The sequence below is a fragment of the Gallus gallus genome, chromosome 19 (genome assembly GCF_016699485.2).
Source record: "Gallus gallus isolate bGalGal1 chromosome 19, bGalGal1.mat.broiler.GRCg7b, whole genome shotgun sequence".
NCBI lineage: Eukaryota > Metazoa > Chordata > Aves > Galliformes > Phasianidae > Gallus > Gallus gallus.
The window spans coordinates 245101-260718 of record NC_052550.1 but is presented as its reverse complement, the minus strand read 5'-3'; the positions used below and the strand labels follow the sequence as shown (position 1 = coordinate 260718).

Here is a 15618-nt window from a genome sequence, read left to right as displayed (position 1 = left end):
GCGGCGCAGCCAATCGGCACCCGGCGCGGTGTGATGACGCACGGCGCGGCGACCGCCCCCGGGCCGCTGTGCGAGCGGCGGCGGAGCCGGGCCTGAGCGAGCTGCTGCGGCGCGGGCCGCGCTGCCCGTCGTTGGCCGACGCGCTGGAGGGCCTGCGGGACGCGGAGCCTTACTACCGGCACCTGCACCGTCCCGTGGCGGGGCACTGCAGGGCTTGAGACGTGCATCGTTCTCGCTGCCCGAGCTTGATGCAGAGTACTGGCACTGGAAACCTGGCTGTGAGGAAATGGGGGGCAGGAGGAAGTTCAGGGGGAGATGCCAAGCTCCTTTGGGTGTCATTCGGAGCCACTGGGTGCCTGCTCAAGTAGTTTGGTGACTCGAGATCTGCAGGGTGTCCCTGAAACCCATCGGGTGCCCCTCCAGTGCTGGTGAGCTCATTACAGAAATTAAGCTGAGAGGCAGTGCAGGCTGCAGCAACTGTGTACTGGCTGTTTGTGATCCTGAGGGCTTGGCAAAGAGCAGTCAGTCCCTCCAACTGCAGAAAAGTGCAGCTGTCCAGCTCTTTCAAAAGAATCAGGGGGAGAGGTCCCCTGGAAACTGGTCCTTAAAGAAATAGGAATCAAACAGAGCCAACAACTCTAAGGACATCTCTGGGAGAATGCAAGAACTCTGTCCCCACGAAGAGGCAGGAAGCCAGCAAGGCTGAGCAAGGAACAGCTGGTCAAAGCAAGGGAGGCGGACAAGCAGGGGGCAGGGAGGGGGGAGTGAGCACACTGAAAAGAAATGAAACAGAATGAGGTATAGTGGAGATGAATGAGGCAGAGTGGTGCGAAGTCATAGGGAATGCAATGAAATGAAATGGATGGGAGCGGAATGCGATGAAAAGAGGTGGAGTAGAGTCGAGTGAAAAAGAACAGAGTGAAAGGGAATGCAATAAAATAGGGTGGCGTGCTGCTGGAATGTACAGTTCTATAAAGGAACTCTAAATTTCCATTGCATACCTACTATCACTGCTTCTTCCAGGAGCTTCACCCAAAAACTGGCTTAAGAACATTCTCTTACCCTTGAATTAGGATCCTGATGAGTCTTCTGTGCATGTAATACTGTGAGGGTCTTCATATGTGTGTGGTCTGCATGGCCGGCCGTACCTACCCTTCAGCTGCTCCAGATGATTATTTGGGGATGACCCTACATACCCAGTACCATACATTCCAAATTGCCACAAACATCAACTAATCAGCAAACATTTCTGGCCAGACATAAACGGGCTGCTTGGTGGTTCTATGCCATGGCCATCTTCCCGCCACAAGCTGTGGTAGCCTCTGCTGGATGGCAAGGATCAGCATCAGCTAATGATACTGCAGCAGCGCTGAATTTAACACATCAAGCTAGCAGATTGATTAGCTGGAGATTACAACAAACACAGAAAATTGTACCATTGAAGCACATGGAATTCGACATAGTGATTGCTGCCCAGGAGGGTACCGGTGCAATCATTAACAGGTACTGTTGTGTATACAGCCCTGAGGCCTTCAAAAATGGAACTCGTACGATGACACAGACGAAGACCCAAATTATTCACACTCTCACTATTATTCACCTCACAATTATTATTATTATTCACAATTATTATTATAATTCACCTCACAATTATGACACCCAAAGGAGCTTGGCATCTCCCCCTGAACTTCCTCCTGCCCCCCATTTCCTCACAGCCAGGTTTCCAGTGCCAGTACTCTGCATCAAGCTCGGGCAGCGAGAATGACGCACGTCTCAAGCCCTGCAGTGCAGCACTGTCATCCCCTTGGGGATGCCCAGCCCTCTGGAACCACCATGGCACAGGCGAGCCTGCTGCCACCCCGTAGCTGCAGTTGGATTCCCCACCGCAGCCGTGTGCCACATCACACAGAGCCCCTAAGCATGGCAAAACTGCAGCGTTTTCAAAGGAGCTTCTGTCTGGAGACAATGCCACCACGAGGCCAAAGTCCCCACAGGCCAGGTGCCACGGACACCGCTGGGACACTGAGTGGTCGGTGGCAGCATCAGTAGCTCAAGGGGACGCAGCCCTGGTGACACGGTCACAAGAATGCTGTCAGTGACAACCACAACCCTCAAGTCCGGTGGGATCCAAAGGGAGAATGAAGCCATATAAAGGCTGGACCGTCTTGCAGCAAGGGTGGAGACCTCACCTACGAGTGGATGCACTGCATAGGAGCTCCCAGCTGCCAGGAACAGGCTCTCCAGAACCTCACTGCAACTGGGGCTCCCCAGCGACCACAGATCTGGGCGATGGTAAAGTGTGAGGGCAACTGGTAATGTATATTCCTTAATTACTGTACTTAACCTTACACAGTAACTGTTAGGTGCATTGTCTTGTTCTGTGTTATTCTTGCTGTATCGTTTCGCTTATTATCGCATTCCTTTAAACTTAAGATGCACTTCTTTGAATGCTGCCTGCAACCTTTGTGCTGACGCTGTCCACTGGCAAAACACCAGCAAAGCCGCCCCTCACCCGCTCCCAGCCGCTGCAGCCATGAGAGCTTCCTGTGACACGCCTGGCAGCGGCATTCGGGCCTCATCATCCTCCTCCTCAATCGCCAATGTGCACCCCCGGAACCTTCAGCGCCCCTGTGGAGCATTACACTGAGAGATTCTGCTATAAAGAAGTGAATCAGCTTCCCTGCATTGCCCGAAACACCTGAACTGAATAGCAGAGGGATGTTCCTATTTGGTTAAACCAAACACAACGGCCACGTACACGGCAGAAGGGGCAGAAGGGATTCTAGTAGTGTGCACAAGCAATACACTGCAGAGAAATGAACTACTGCTTACCCACTGCCTGGCGGCACACGGGGCTCAGACAGAATGGGAAATGGATTTGGGTGATGAATATGGTTAGCTATTAGCTGCCAGGTAGCTGTGATTCATACCAGCTGCAACTGAATCACGCTGACAGCTGGAAAAGGACGTTTGAATATTAACAGCGTTGTCAGTTATACAGCACTGATTTCAACTGCTTTGCTGGTTTTCTTTATTTTTTTATTTTTTTAATTTCATTTCGTTTAAATGAATGCTCACAGAATTGTAAGACACCAAATAAAATGTACTCGTAGCTTATAGGAGTAGTTCCACGTTTACAAAAGGTGTTGACATTCACTGCCCTTCACCTATGGGTTTTTGCACTGCTACAAGCTTGTGCAAGACGAACCTAGAAAGAAAGAGAAATTCATCAACAGGCAAAGAGATTATAACCCACAGCCGCTTCCGATTTCCACCTGAAGCAGAAGACACCTTTAGTTTCGATTCAGTTTTTCAAAATGCTGACAACAGTTATTTTTCTACAAGTGTGAAGTTTTATCCCTCCTTCCCTTCCCAGTTCATGCTGCTTCTTCACCAGTGGTAGAAGCTAAGATACAAGACTTGAAATGAGAAGCTTCTGCTACAGCTCAGTAGCTCAACAGTTACGGACAACAATTAAGGACAGAGACAAGGCTGCATTATAGCTTCAGGTCTCGAACAAAAAAAAAAAAAAAAAAAAAAAAAGAAAGAAAAGAAAAGAAAAAAAGAAAGAAAGAAAGAAACAGACTTACAGATAGCTTCTTCATAATGCCTCGTGCCTCCGGATTGAGATGAAGAAGATTCTTCTTGGTCAGATCACTTGCTGTTAAACGAATGCTCTGTAACAAGCCAAACACCAACAGATCTCAGGTTTGCCGGTTGTTTAGCAGCTAGAAGCAGCAAAAATAAAACTCCATGCACATTAGGAGACCACATACGTGCCAAGAACCACATCCAGCTTGACCAGCTCATCTCATACCTGCCCTTGGTGTACCAACACACTGCCGTGAGCAGAAGGTACTTTCAGCATTACTTAAAAGCCCAGCAAAGCAACAGTCTGCATTCTGCTTAGATCAGAGCCAACAGCTCCCGCTTCTGACTCATAATTTCTTCAGCGTCTTTTTAAGCAACATTTACCTCCCGATAAACTGCGGTGGCACAAGTAAGCGGGCGAGAACGAACGTACAGGAGTCCCTTGAAACTGATTAGGCCCCCACGAAGGTACAGGCTCCCCTTGCTGCACGGATTTTACAGGCTCAAGTTTGATTTTACCTCCCCTCCTCCAACAGGAACGGTAATGAAGACATCATTGCCATCAGCAAGGGGGCTGCCGTTAGCAGAGATGGTGTAAACACGTTCATTTACTGCGGGTGTGCGCAAACCCGGCGTCTTGAAAACTCTGGAAAAAGCAACAGGTAAGGAATTTTATTGCAATTGCTTAAAGCACTTGGACAAAAAGTCTTCCATTGCACGTTCAAAGCGCTGCTGGAAAATATTCTGCATATAGACAACTGAGATATAGGGAGTAAGCAGCAAGGCACTCCTCTGTGTAAGCAGTTAACAGAGAAATGCAACAGAATACAAACCTCGAATCAAACCTGGGCGTGACGATGGAGGCGCCTCCTCGAGCACAGAGATCAAGATTTCTGCCGGTAGCTGGAGTGATAAAGCTGCTTTTGCTTGATCTGCTTAAAAGGAAGCATGTAAGTAGAGCCCTGCTCTCAGAAGAATAATTTTAACAGATACGTAAGCACTGTCTTACCAAAGGCTCAGATGAGACAACCCAAGGTTCTCACAGATCGCCCTACAGCACAGCATGCCTACATCATCCAGCCTGCTAGGCCACGTGCCATCCCATTCAGCAGCTGTGTTAGCACTGCGCCTTTACTCTCTGTTTCTGAAATCCTGCCACAAAACTCATTGCCGTTACCTTTTACTCACGCGTTTCACTCTTGCTGAAGGAGCTCTTCTGCTCCTGGACACTGGTGCTTTCTTAGTGGACGTCCTCACCTGAAACACATTAGCTGCCAAGTCAGTCATTTCCTTCTCCCGTGACAGCCGAGTCCGCACTGAGCAAATGCTCCCATACAAAACGCTTGGCTCAGCAGGCTCCTTCCTGCAGCGCGAGAGCCTGAAACAAGCCACTGGACAAATCTCTGAGTATTACCTCCCCCATTTGAGTATTATTCTCACATCTCTTCCCCAAAGTTCAGCTGTAGAACTTCCGGAGGATAACGGACCTCGTTAACTTCTACTCTGACTCGGGACGGCTCACGTGTTTACTGTTGCCCACAGCAAAATTCATAAAATAGAAAATCAAAAAGCATTATTGGTAAATAATTTCAACGTGGCCCAGACTGTTCTGCTCTAGGGAATATCACTCCCTACATACAGCAGCACTGAATACACCCACTCAGATGAGAAGGAGGAGACTCTCATGTGCAGAAGTACAACAGGAATAAACGCAGAGGTAACTCGCAGCACAGTCACTTTGCTCGCCATAAGTAACAGCACTACCTGCCAGTGAAAGCCAGCTTCCAGCGTCACCGGAACGCTCAGGAAACAACAGCTTTTTCAAAGTCACCCTTACGGCATCCTGCACAGCTGTCCCACCACAGGCATCAGCATCGCCTCACTACATAGTTTATATCCTGGGAACAAAAGCCATCACAAAGAGCTGCAACTCACCTTTCCGTTTCTTGGATTAGTACTTGCAGCTGCTTGCTCCAGCAGAAGCTGGCTATCGTGTTTCGCTTTCTTTGCTGGAGGAAGCAAAGGAACCTCTGCTGCTTCTTCAGTAGCTTCAATACCCTGTTTAGATTTTTCTACGAAAAGGAGGAAGCATCGTTCAAGTTGACAGAAAAAAAAAAAACAACCCTACCGTGACATAACTGACCATTAGCTAAGGTAAGGAAATATACTACAAGCTTCTTTTGGCAACAGTTTGCTTCTAAAATCTGAATTCTGACGACAACAGTAAAGAGAACACGGCTGTGAATTATTCAGAATGCTTTAATTAAAGCACGTAAAAGTACTTCAGGTTGCAGGAGTAAAGGGAGAATTACGTCCCCGTCTTTAAATGTAGCAAAGGCTGTAGCAAAGAACCAAATCAGTATTCACAGAATGTTAACTACTGACCTTTTGTGACGATTTTTAAAGGAGTCTGGATAAGTTCTGCTGTTAGCTTGTTTATTTCTGTTATTCCCAAGTCTGCCTAGGATTAAGAAGTCATAATATTGTCAGGATGATCAGTAGCGTGAGTTTGCGATAAGTCAAAGTTGCAGGCAAAGTCTTTATAACCATTCACAGCAAAAATATCTTTACGTTCCTCTGTTGTACTCAAACGAGGTCCTTCCACATTACTCTGGACATAATAGATCTCGGCGCCCTTCAGCGGCAGCATGCCTTGCTGGGCAGCTGCAAGCACGCTTCACCTACTCCCTGCTGCTCCACCCCACAGCAATGCTTTAGCTTACTGAAAGGTGCATGCTCTTCCAGAGACCTAGGAGCAAACCCCCACAGCACAGGGCTCTGCAAAACAACTCCAGGGGAGCAGAGCAACCTTATAGACAGTGGGAGAGAAGGGCTGGTGCGTTAGGCAACGGTGATCTCCGCGTGTGATGATGGAGCAGCCAAGAGTGCAATCATATCGTGTTTAGGGTTTTTTTTGTTTGTTTGTTTTGTGACCATCCCTGAAGAATGTTAAAATGCTAAGAGGATTGCAAGGGGCATACAGGCAAAGGCCGCCCAGAGCATGCCCACCCCTGGAGGCTGTACATATAGGAAAGCCCTAAAAGCACAGCTGGGACACCCGTCTGGTGGCAAGGTTTGAGCCTCAGAAGTTACTTCAAAGTCCCGAGGGTGCTAATGCTTTCATTCCCTCCACTGCCTTCTTCCCAGGGAATCTGTCAATGGGCAGAGAGATGTTTTCACGGGTTCCCTCCTCCCACCCTTCTCCTTTTCTCCCCCTCAAAGTTTCTGGAACGTTCAAACCAACAGAATCCCGTTGTTCACATTGTCCGTGAAATTAAGCAGGCCTGGCAAGTCAGGCAAGGAGCAGCGCGAGCACGCAAGCCCTGCGGGGGACACCACAGGATCTCCTCCTGCTAAGTCTTAACGCAGCAGCTGCGTGCGTAACCCGCGCTATCGCAGCAGCGCTCCTCTCCTGCGGATACACAAAGCCTTCGGCTCGCCTCCTACACGAACACACAAGGCAAGAGGGAAAGGTTCCCATTTGTGCTGGATACCTACCGTCACCGCCTCCTCCACGACTTTCTGGCTTCCCCCTTTAGCTACAAAGAAGATATTTCCTTTGGAAGCGTCACTCCGGCACGTCGCCGGGACAGCTCCCGCAACACACGCAGGTGCGCCGTAACGCCGCCGCAGCAGCGGGCAGCGCACAGCAGGCGTTCCGGCGGCGAGCGAGCGGCCCCGGGCAGAGGGGGCGGCGCACCCGCCCGCGCCCACCCGCGTCCTGCTCGCGCGAGCCCCGCGCGCCGCGTCCCACCGCTCCTCAGCGACGGCCTCCGAGCGCCGCTTCAGGGGAAGCCCGCCCCGCCCGCGCCCGCGCCCGCGCCCCCCGCCGGTACCGAAGAACTCCAGCCAGTTCATCTCGCGGAGCGCCGCGGGCAGCCGGAGGAGCTCCACGTCGTACAGGTTCTCCATCTCCTTGACCAGGCGCTCCCCGTTCGTCCGCAGCTGCTCGACCCGGCTCCTCACTGCGGGGACGGACGCGGCGTCGGACGCGGCTCGGGCCCGGGCCTCGGCGCGCCCGCCCGCGGCCTACCCTCCCGGTCGAAGTCCTTCAGGAAGGCGCTCAGCTTCCTGCCGCGCGCGCCCGCGGCCGCCTTCCTGCGGGCAGGAGCCATGAGGGCCGAGGAACGGCGCGAGCGCACCGAGCCCCGCTCCTGCTCCCGCACGGCGCCACAGCACCGCCCGCGCCGCGTTCAACCGCCGCCCGACGCGCGCCTGCTGTCCAATCAGAGCTCCGCGAGCGGCGGCGCAGCCAATCGGCACCCGGCGCGGTGTGATGACGCACGGCGCGGCGACCGCCCCCGGGCCGCTGTGCGAGCGGCGGCGGAGCCGGGCCTGAGCGAGCTGCTGCGGCGCGGGCCGCGCTGCCCGTCGTTGGCCGACGCGCTGGAGGGCCTGCGGGACGCGGAGCCTTACTACCGGCACCTGCACCGTCCCGTGGCGGGGCACTGCAGGGCTTGAGACGTGCATCGTTCTCGCTGCCCGAGCTTGATGCAGAGTACTGGCACTGGAAACCTGGCTGTGAGGAAATGGGGGGCAGGAGGAAGTTCAGGGGGAGATGCCAAGCTCCTTTGGGTGTCATTCGGAGCCACTGGGTGCCTGCTCAAGTAGTTTGGTGACTCGAGATCTGCAGGGTGTCCCTGAAACCCATCGGGTGCCCCTCCAGTGCTGGTGAGCTCATTACAGAAATTAAGCTGAGAGGCAGTGCAGGCTGCAGCAACTGTGTACTGGCTGTTTGTGATCCTGAGGGCTTGGCAAAGAGCAGTCAGTCCCTCCAACTGCAGAAAAGTGCAGCTGTCCAGCTCTTTCAAAAGAATCAGGGGGAGAGGTCCCCTGGAAACTGGTCCTTAAAGAAATAGGAATCAAACAGAGCCAACAACTCTAAGGACATCTCTGGGAGAATGCAAGAACTCTGTCCCCACGAAGAGGCAGGAAGCCAGCAAGGCTGAGCAAGGAACAGCTGGTCAAAGCAAGGGAGGCGGACAAGCAGGGGGCAGGGAGGGGGGAGTGAGCACACTGAAAAGAAATGAAACAGAATGAGGTATAGTGGAGATGAATGAGGCAGAGTGGTGCGAAGTCATAGGGAATGCAATGAAATGAAATGGATGGGAGCGGAATGCGATGAAAAGAGGTGGAGTAGAGTCGAGTGAAAAAGAACAGAGTGAAAGGGAATGCAATAAAATAGGGTGGCGTGCTGCTGGAATGTACAGTTCTATAAAGGAACTCTAAATTTCCATTGCATACCTACTATCACTGCTTCTTCCAGGAGCTTCACCCAAAAACTGGCTTAAGAACATTCTCTTACCCTTGAATTAGGATCCTGATGAGTCTTCTGTGCATGTAATACTGTGAGGGTCTTCATATGTGTGTGGTCTGCATGGCCGGCCGTACCTACCCTTCAGCTGCTCCAGATGATTATTTGGGGATGACCCTACATACCCAGTACCATACATTCCAAATTGCCACAAACATCAACTAATCAGCAAACATTTCTGGCCAGACATAAACGGGCTGCTTGGTGGTTCTATGCCATGGCCATCTTCCCGCCACAAGCTGTGGTAGCCTCTGCTGGATGGCAAGGATCAGCATCAGCTAATGATACTGCAGCAGCGCTGAATTTAACACATCAAGCTAGCAGATTGATTAGCTGGAGATTACAACAAACACAGAAAATTGTACCATTGAAGCACATGGAATTCGACATAGTGATTGCTGCCCAGGAGGGTACCGGTGCAATCATTAACAGGTACTGTTGTGTATACAGCCCTGAGGCCTTCAAAAATGGAACTCGTACGATGACACAGACGAAGACCCAAATTATTCACACTCTCACTATTATTCACCTCACAATTATTATTATTATTCACAATTATTATTATAATTCACCTCACAATTATGACACCCAAAGGAGCTTGGCATCTCCCCCTGAACTTCCTCCTGCCCCCCATTTCCTCACAGCCAGGTTTCCAGTGCCAGTACTCTGCATCAAGCTCGGGCAGCGAGAATGACGCACGTCTCAAGCCCTGCAGTGCAGCACTGTCATCCCCTTGGGGATGCCCAGCCCTCTGGAACCACCATGGCACAGGCGAGCCTGCTGCCACCCCGTAGCTGCAGTTGGATTCCCCACCGCAGCCGTGTGCCACATCACACAGAGCCCCTAAGCATGGCAAAACTGCAGCGTTTTCAAAGGAGCTTCTGTCTGGAGACAATGCCACCACGAGGCCAAAGTCCCCACAGGCCAGGTGCCACGGACACCGCTGGGACACTGAGTGGTCGGTGGCAGCATCAGTAGCTCAAGGGGACGCAGCCCTGGTGACACGGTCACAAGAATGCTGTCAGTGACAACCACAACCCTCAAGTCCGGTGGGATCCAAAGGGAGAATGAAGCCATATAAAGGCTGGACCGTCTTGCAGCAAGGGTGGAGACCTCACCTACGAGTGGATGCACTGCATAGGAGCTCCCAGCTGCCAGGAACAGGCTCTCCAGAACCTCACTGCAACTGGGGCTCCCCAGCGACCACAGATCTGGGCGATGGTAAAGTGTGAGGGCAACTGGTAATGTATATTCCTTAATTACTGTACTTAACCTTACACAGTAACTGTTAGGTGCATTGTCTTGTTCTGTGTTATTCTTGCTGTATCGTTTCGCTTATTATCGCATTCCTTTAAACTTAAGATGCACTTCTTTGAATGCTGCCTGCAACCTTTGTGCTGACGCTGTCCACTGGCAAAACACCAGCAAAGCCGCCCCTCACCCGCTCCCAGCCGCTGCAGCCATGAGAGCTTCCTGTGACACGCCTGGCAGCGGCATTCGGGCCTCATCATCCTCCTCCTCAATCGCCAATGTGCACCCCCGGAACCTTCAGCGCCCCTGTGGAGCATTACACTGAGAGATTCTGCTATAAAGAAGTGAATCAGCTTCCCTGCATTGCCCGAAACACCTGAACTGAATAGCAGAGGGATGTTCCTATTTGGTTAAACCAAACACAACGGCCACGTACACGGCAGAAGGGGCAGAAGGGATTCTAGTAGTGTGCACAAGCAATACACTGCAGAGAAATGAACTACTGCTTACCCACTGCCTGGCGGCACACGGGGCTCAGACAGAATGGGAAATGGATTTGGGTGATGAATATGGTTAGCTATTAGCTGCCAGGTAGCTGTGATTCATACCAGCTGCAACTGAATCACGCTGACAGCTGGAAAAGGACGTTTGAATATTAACAGCGTTGTCAGTTATACAGCACTGATTTCAACTGCTTTGCTGGTTTTCTTTATTTTTTTATTTTTTTAAATTTCATTTCGTTTAAATGAATGCTCACAGAATTGTAAGACACCAAATAAAATGTACTCGTAGCTTATAGGAGTAGTTCCACGTTTACAAAAGGTGTTGACATTCACTGCCCTTCACCTATGGGTTTTTGCACTGCTACAAGCTTGTGCAAGACGAACCTAGAAAGAAAGAGAAATTCATCAACAGGCAAAGAGATTATAACCCACAGCCGCTTCCGATTTCCACCTGAAGCAGAAGACACCTTTAGTTTCGATTCAGTTTTTCAAAATGCTGACAACAGTTATTTTTCTACAAGTGTGAAGTTTTATCCCTCCTTCCCTTCCCAGTTCATGCTGCTTCTTCACCAGTGGTAGAAGCTAAGATACAAGACTTGAAATGAGAAGCTTCTGCTACAGCTCAGTAGCTCAACAGTTACGGACAACAATTAAGGACAGAGACAAGGCTGCATTATAGCTTCAGGTCTCGAACAAAAAAAAAAAAAAAAAAAAAAAAAGAAAGAAAAGAAAAGAAAAAAAGAAAGAAAGAAAGAAACAGACTTACAGATAGCTTCTTCATAATGCCTCGTGCCTCCGGATTGAGATGAAGAAGATTCTTCTTGGTCAGATCACTTGCTGTTAAACGAATGCTCTGTAACAAGCCAAACACCAACAGATCTCAGGTTTGCCGGTTGTTTAGCAGCTAGAAGCAGCAAAAATAAAACTCCATGCACATTAGGAGACCACATACGTGCCAAGAACCACATCCAGCTTGACCAGCTCATCTCATACCTGCCCTTGGTGTACCAACACACTGCCGTGAGCAGAAGGTACTTTCAGCATTACTTAAAAGCCCAGCAAAGCAACAGTCTGCATTCTGCTTAGATCAGAGCCAACAGCTCCCGCTTCTGACTCATAATTTCTTCAGCGTCTTTTTAAGCAACATTTACCTCCCGATAAACTGCGGTGGCACAAGTAAGCGGGCGAGAACGAACGTACAGGAGTCCCTTGAAACTGATTAGGCCCCCACGAAGGTACAGGCTCCCCTTGCTGCACGGATTTTACAGGCTCAAGTTTGATTTTACCTCCCCTCCTCCAACAGGAACGGTAATGAAGACATCATTGCCATCAGCAAGGGGGCTGCCGTTAGCAGAGATGGTGTAAACACGTTCATTTACTGCGGGTGTGCGCAAACCCGGCGTCTTGAAAACTCTGGAAAAAGCAACAGGTAAGGAATTTTATTGCAATTGCTTAAAGCACTTGGACAAAAAGTCTTCCATTGCACGTTCAAAGCGCTGCTGGAAAATATTCTGCATATAGACAACTGAGATATAGGGAGTAAGCAGCAAGGCACTCCTCTGTGTAAGCAGTTAACAGAGAAATGCAACAGAATACAAACCTCGAATCAAACCTGGGCGTGACGATGGAGGCGCCTCCTCGAGCACAGAGATCAAGATTTCTGCCGGTAGCTGGAGTGATAAAGCTGCTTTTGCTTGATCTGCTTAAAAGGAAGCATGTAAGTAGAGCCCTGCTCTCAGAAGAATAATTTTAACAGATACGTAAGCACTGTCTTACCAAAGGCTCAGATGAGACAACCCAAGGTTCTCACAGATCGCCCTACAGCACAGCATGCCTACATCATCCAGCCTGCTAGGCCACGTGCCATCCCATTCAGCAGCTGTGTTAGCACTGCGCCTTTACTCTCTGTTTCTGAAATCCTGCCACAAAACTCATTGCCGTTACCTTTTACTCACGCGTTTCACTCTTGCTGAAGGAGCTCTTCTGCTCCTGGACACTGGTGCTTTCTTAGTGGACGTCCTCACCTGAAACACATTAGCTGCCAAGTCAGTCATTTCCTTCTCCCGTGACAGCCGAGTCCGCACTGAGCAAATGCTCCCATACAAAACGCTTGGCTCAGCAGGCTCCTTCCTGCAGCGCGAGAGCCTGAAACAAGCCACTGGACAAATCTCTGAGTATTACCTCCCCCATTTGAGTATTATTCTCACATCTCTTCCCCAAAGTTCAGCTGTAGAACTTCCGGAGGATAACGGACCTCGTTAACTTCTACTCTGACTCGGGACGGCTCACGTGTTTACTGTTGCCCACAGCAAAATTCATAAAATAGAAAATCAAAAAGCATTATTGGTAAATAATTTCAACGTGGCCCAGACTGTTCTGCTCTAGGGAATATCACTCCCTACATACAGCAGCACTGAATACACCCACTCAGATGAGAAGGAGGAGACTCTCATGTGCAGAAGTACAACAGGAATAAACGCAGAGGTAACTCGCAGCACAGTCACTTTGCTCGCCATAAGTAACAGCACTACCTGCCAGTGAAAGCCAGCTTCCAGCGTCACCGGAACGCTCAGGAAACAACAGCTTTTTCAAAGTCACCCTTACGGCATCCTGCACAGCTGTCCCACCACAGGCATCAGCATCGCCTCACTACATAGTTTATATCCTGGGAACAAAAGCCATCACAAAGAGCTGCAACTCACCTTTCCGTTTCTTGGATTAGTACTTGCAGCTGCTTGCTCCAGCAGAAGCTGGCTATCGTGTTTCGCTTTCTTTGCTGGAGGAAGCAAAGGAACCTCTGCTGCTTCTTCAGTAGCTTCAATACCCTGTTTAGATTTTTCTACGAAAAGGAGGAAGCATCGTTCAAGTTGACAGAAAAAAAAAAACAACCCTACCGTGACATAACTGACCATTAGCTAAGGTAAGGAAATATACTACAAGCTTCTTTTGGCAACAGTTTGCTTCTAAAATCTGAATTCTGACGACAACAGTAAAGAGAACACGGCTGTGAATTATTCAGAATGCTTTAATTAAAGCACGTAAAAGTACTTCAGGTTGCAGGAGTAAAGGGAGAATTACGTCCCCGTCTTTAAATGTAGCAAAGGCTGTAGCTAAGAACCAAATCAGTATTCACAGAATGTTAACTACTGACCTTTTGTGACGATTTTTAAAGGAGTCTGGATAAGTTCTGCTGTTAGCTTGTTTATTTCTGTTATTCCCAAGTCTGCCTAGGATTAAGAAGTCATAATATTGTCAGGATGATCAGTAGCGTGAGTTTGCGATAAGTCAAAGTTGCAGGCAAAGTCTTTATAACCATTCACAGCAAAAATATCTTTACGTTCCTCTGTTGTACTCAAACGAGGTCCTTCCACATTACTCTGGACATAATAGATCTCGGCGCCCTTCAGCGGCAGCATGCCTTGCTGGGCAGCTGCAAGCACGCTTCACCTACTCCCTGCTGCTCCACCCCACAGCAATGCTTTAGCTTACTGAAAGGTGCATGCTCTTCCAGAGACCTAGGAGCAAACCCCCACAGCACAGGGCTCTGCAAAACAACTTCAGGGGAGCAGAGCAACCTTATAGACAGTGGGAGAGAAGGGCTGGTGCGTTAGGCAACGGTGATCTCCTGCGTGTGATGATGGAGCAGCCAAGAGTGCAATCATATCGTGTTTAGGGTTTTTTTTGTTTGTTTGTTTTGTGACCATCCCTGAAGAATGTTAAAATGCTAAGAGGATTGCAAGGGGCATACAGGCAAAGGCCGCCCAGAGCATGCCCACCCCTGGAGGCTGTACATATAGGAAAGCCCTAAAAGCACAGCTGGGACACCCGTCTGGTGGCAAGGTTTGAGCCTCAGAAGTTACTTCAAAGTCCCGAGGGTGCTAATGCTTTCATTCCCTCCACTGCCTTCTTCCCAGGGAATCTGTCAATGGGCAGAGAGATGTTTTCACGGGTTCCCTCCTCCCACCCTTCTCCTTTTCTCCCCCTCAAAGTTTCTGGAACGTTCAAACCAACAGAATCCCGTTGTTCACATTGTCCGTGAAATTAAGCAGGCCTGGCAAGTCAGGCAAGGAGCAGCGCGAGCACGCAAGCCCTGCGGGGGACACCACAGGATCTCCTCCTGCTAAGTCTTAACGCAGCAGCTGCGTGCGTAACCCGCGCTATCGCAGCAGCGCTCCTCTCCTGCGGATACACAAAGCCTTCGGCTCGTCCTCCTACACGAACACACAAGGCAAGAGGGAAAGGTTCCCATTTGTGCTGGATACCTACCGTCACCGCCTCCTCCACGACTTTCTGGCTTCCCCCTTTAGCTACAAAGAAGATATTTCCTTTGGAAGCGTCACTCCGGCACGTCGCCGGGACAGCTCCCGCAACACACGCAGGTGCGCCGTAACGCCGCCGCAGCAGCGGGCAGCGCACAGCAGGCGTTCCGGCGGCGAGCGAGCGGCCCCGGGCAGAGGGGGCGGCGCACCCGCCCGCGCCCACCCGCGTCCTGCTCGCGCGAGCCCCGCGCGCCGCGTCCCACCGCTCCTCAGCGACGGCCTCCGAGCGCCGCTTCAGGGGAAGCCCGCCCCGCCCGCGCCCGCGCCCGCGCCCCCCGCCGGTACCGAAGAACTCCAGCCAGTTCATCTCGCGGAGCGCCGCGGGCAGCCGGAGGAGCTCCACGTCGTACAGGTTCTCCATCTCCTTGACCAGGCGCTCCCCGTTCGTCCGCAGCTGCTCGACCCGGCTCCTCACTGCGGGGACGGACGCGGCGTCGGACGCGGCTCGGGCCCGGGCCTCGGCGCGCCCGCCCGCGGCCTACCCTCCCGGTCGAAGTCCTTCAGGAAGGCGCTCAGCTTCCTGCCGCGCGCGCCCGCGGCCGCCTTCCTGCGGGCAGGAGCCATGAGGGCCGAGGAACGGCGCGAGCGCACCGAGCCCCGCTCCTGCTCCCGCACGGCGCCACAGCACCGCCCGCGCCGC

General features: G+C 51.2%; 2 protein-coding genes and 2 long non-coding RNA genes across 6 annotated transcripts; 2 read left to right on the top strand and 2 right to left on the bottom strand.

Moving 5' to 3' along the window:
• The first annotated feature begins 68 nt into the window (after positions 1-68).
• Positions 69-6009, top strand: LOC121107237. The gene is made up of 2 exons (XR_006931807.1): positions 69-2292; positions 2434-6009. It is a non-coding gene; the product is annotated as an uncharacterized LOC121107237 (long non-coding RNA).
• LOC121106518 (borealin) lies at positions 3043-7775 on the bottom strand. Of its 2 annotated transcripts, none has more exons than XM_040650249.2 (10): positions 7625-7775; positions 7428-7556; positions 7090-7130; positions 5977-6052; positions 5527-5663; positions 4769-4848; positions 4425-4523; positions 4111-4237; positions 3591-3677; positions 3043-3208 (listed from the first exon to the last, which is right to left on the bottom strand). In XM_040650249.2, the coding sequence occupies exons 1-10, from the start codon at positions 7704-7706 to the stop codon at positions 3164-3166; spliced, it is 903 nt and encodes a 300-aa protein (XP_040506183.1). In that variant the 5' UTR covers positions 7707-7775; the 3' UTR covers positions 3043-3163. The 2 variants fall into 2 exon arrangements, with proteins under 2 accessions (XP_040506183.1, XP_046758427.1); XM_046902471.1 differs by having other exon boundaries at positions 4437-4523.
• Positions 7776-7894: 119 nt separating this feature from the next.
• Positions 7895-10837, top strand: LOC121107240. The gene is made up of 2 exons (XR_006931808.1): positions 7895-10126; positions 10268-10837. It is a non-coding gene; the product is annotated as an uncharacterized LOC121107240 (long non-coding RNA).
• Positions 10838-10884: 47 nt separating this feature from the next.
• Positions 10885-15611, bottom strand: LOC121107214 (borealin). 2 transcript variants are annotated; one of them, XM_040650250.2, is made up of 10 exons: positions 15461-15611; positions 15264-15392; positions 14926-14966; positions 13811-13886; positions 13362-13498; positions 12604-12683; positions 12260-12358; positions 11946-12072; positions 11426-11512; positions 10885-11043 (listed from the first exon to the last, which is right to left on the bottom strand). In XM_040650250.2, exons 1-10 carry the CDS (start codon positions 15540-15542, stop codon positions 10999-11001), a joined length of 903 nt encoding a protein of 300 aa, XP_040506184.1. In that variant the 5' UTR covers positions 15543-15611; the 3' UTR covers positions 10885-10998. The 2 variants fall into 2 exon arrangements, with proteins under 2 accessions (XP_040506184.1, XP_046758423.1); XM_046902467.1 differs by having other exon boundaries at positions 12272-12358.
• Positions 15612-15618: the final 7 nt, after the last annotated feature.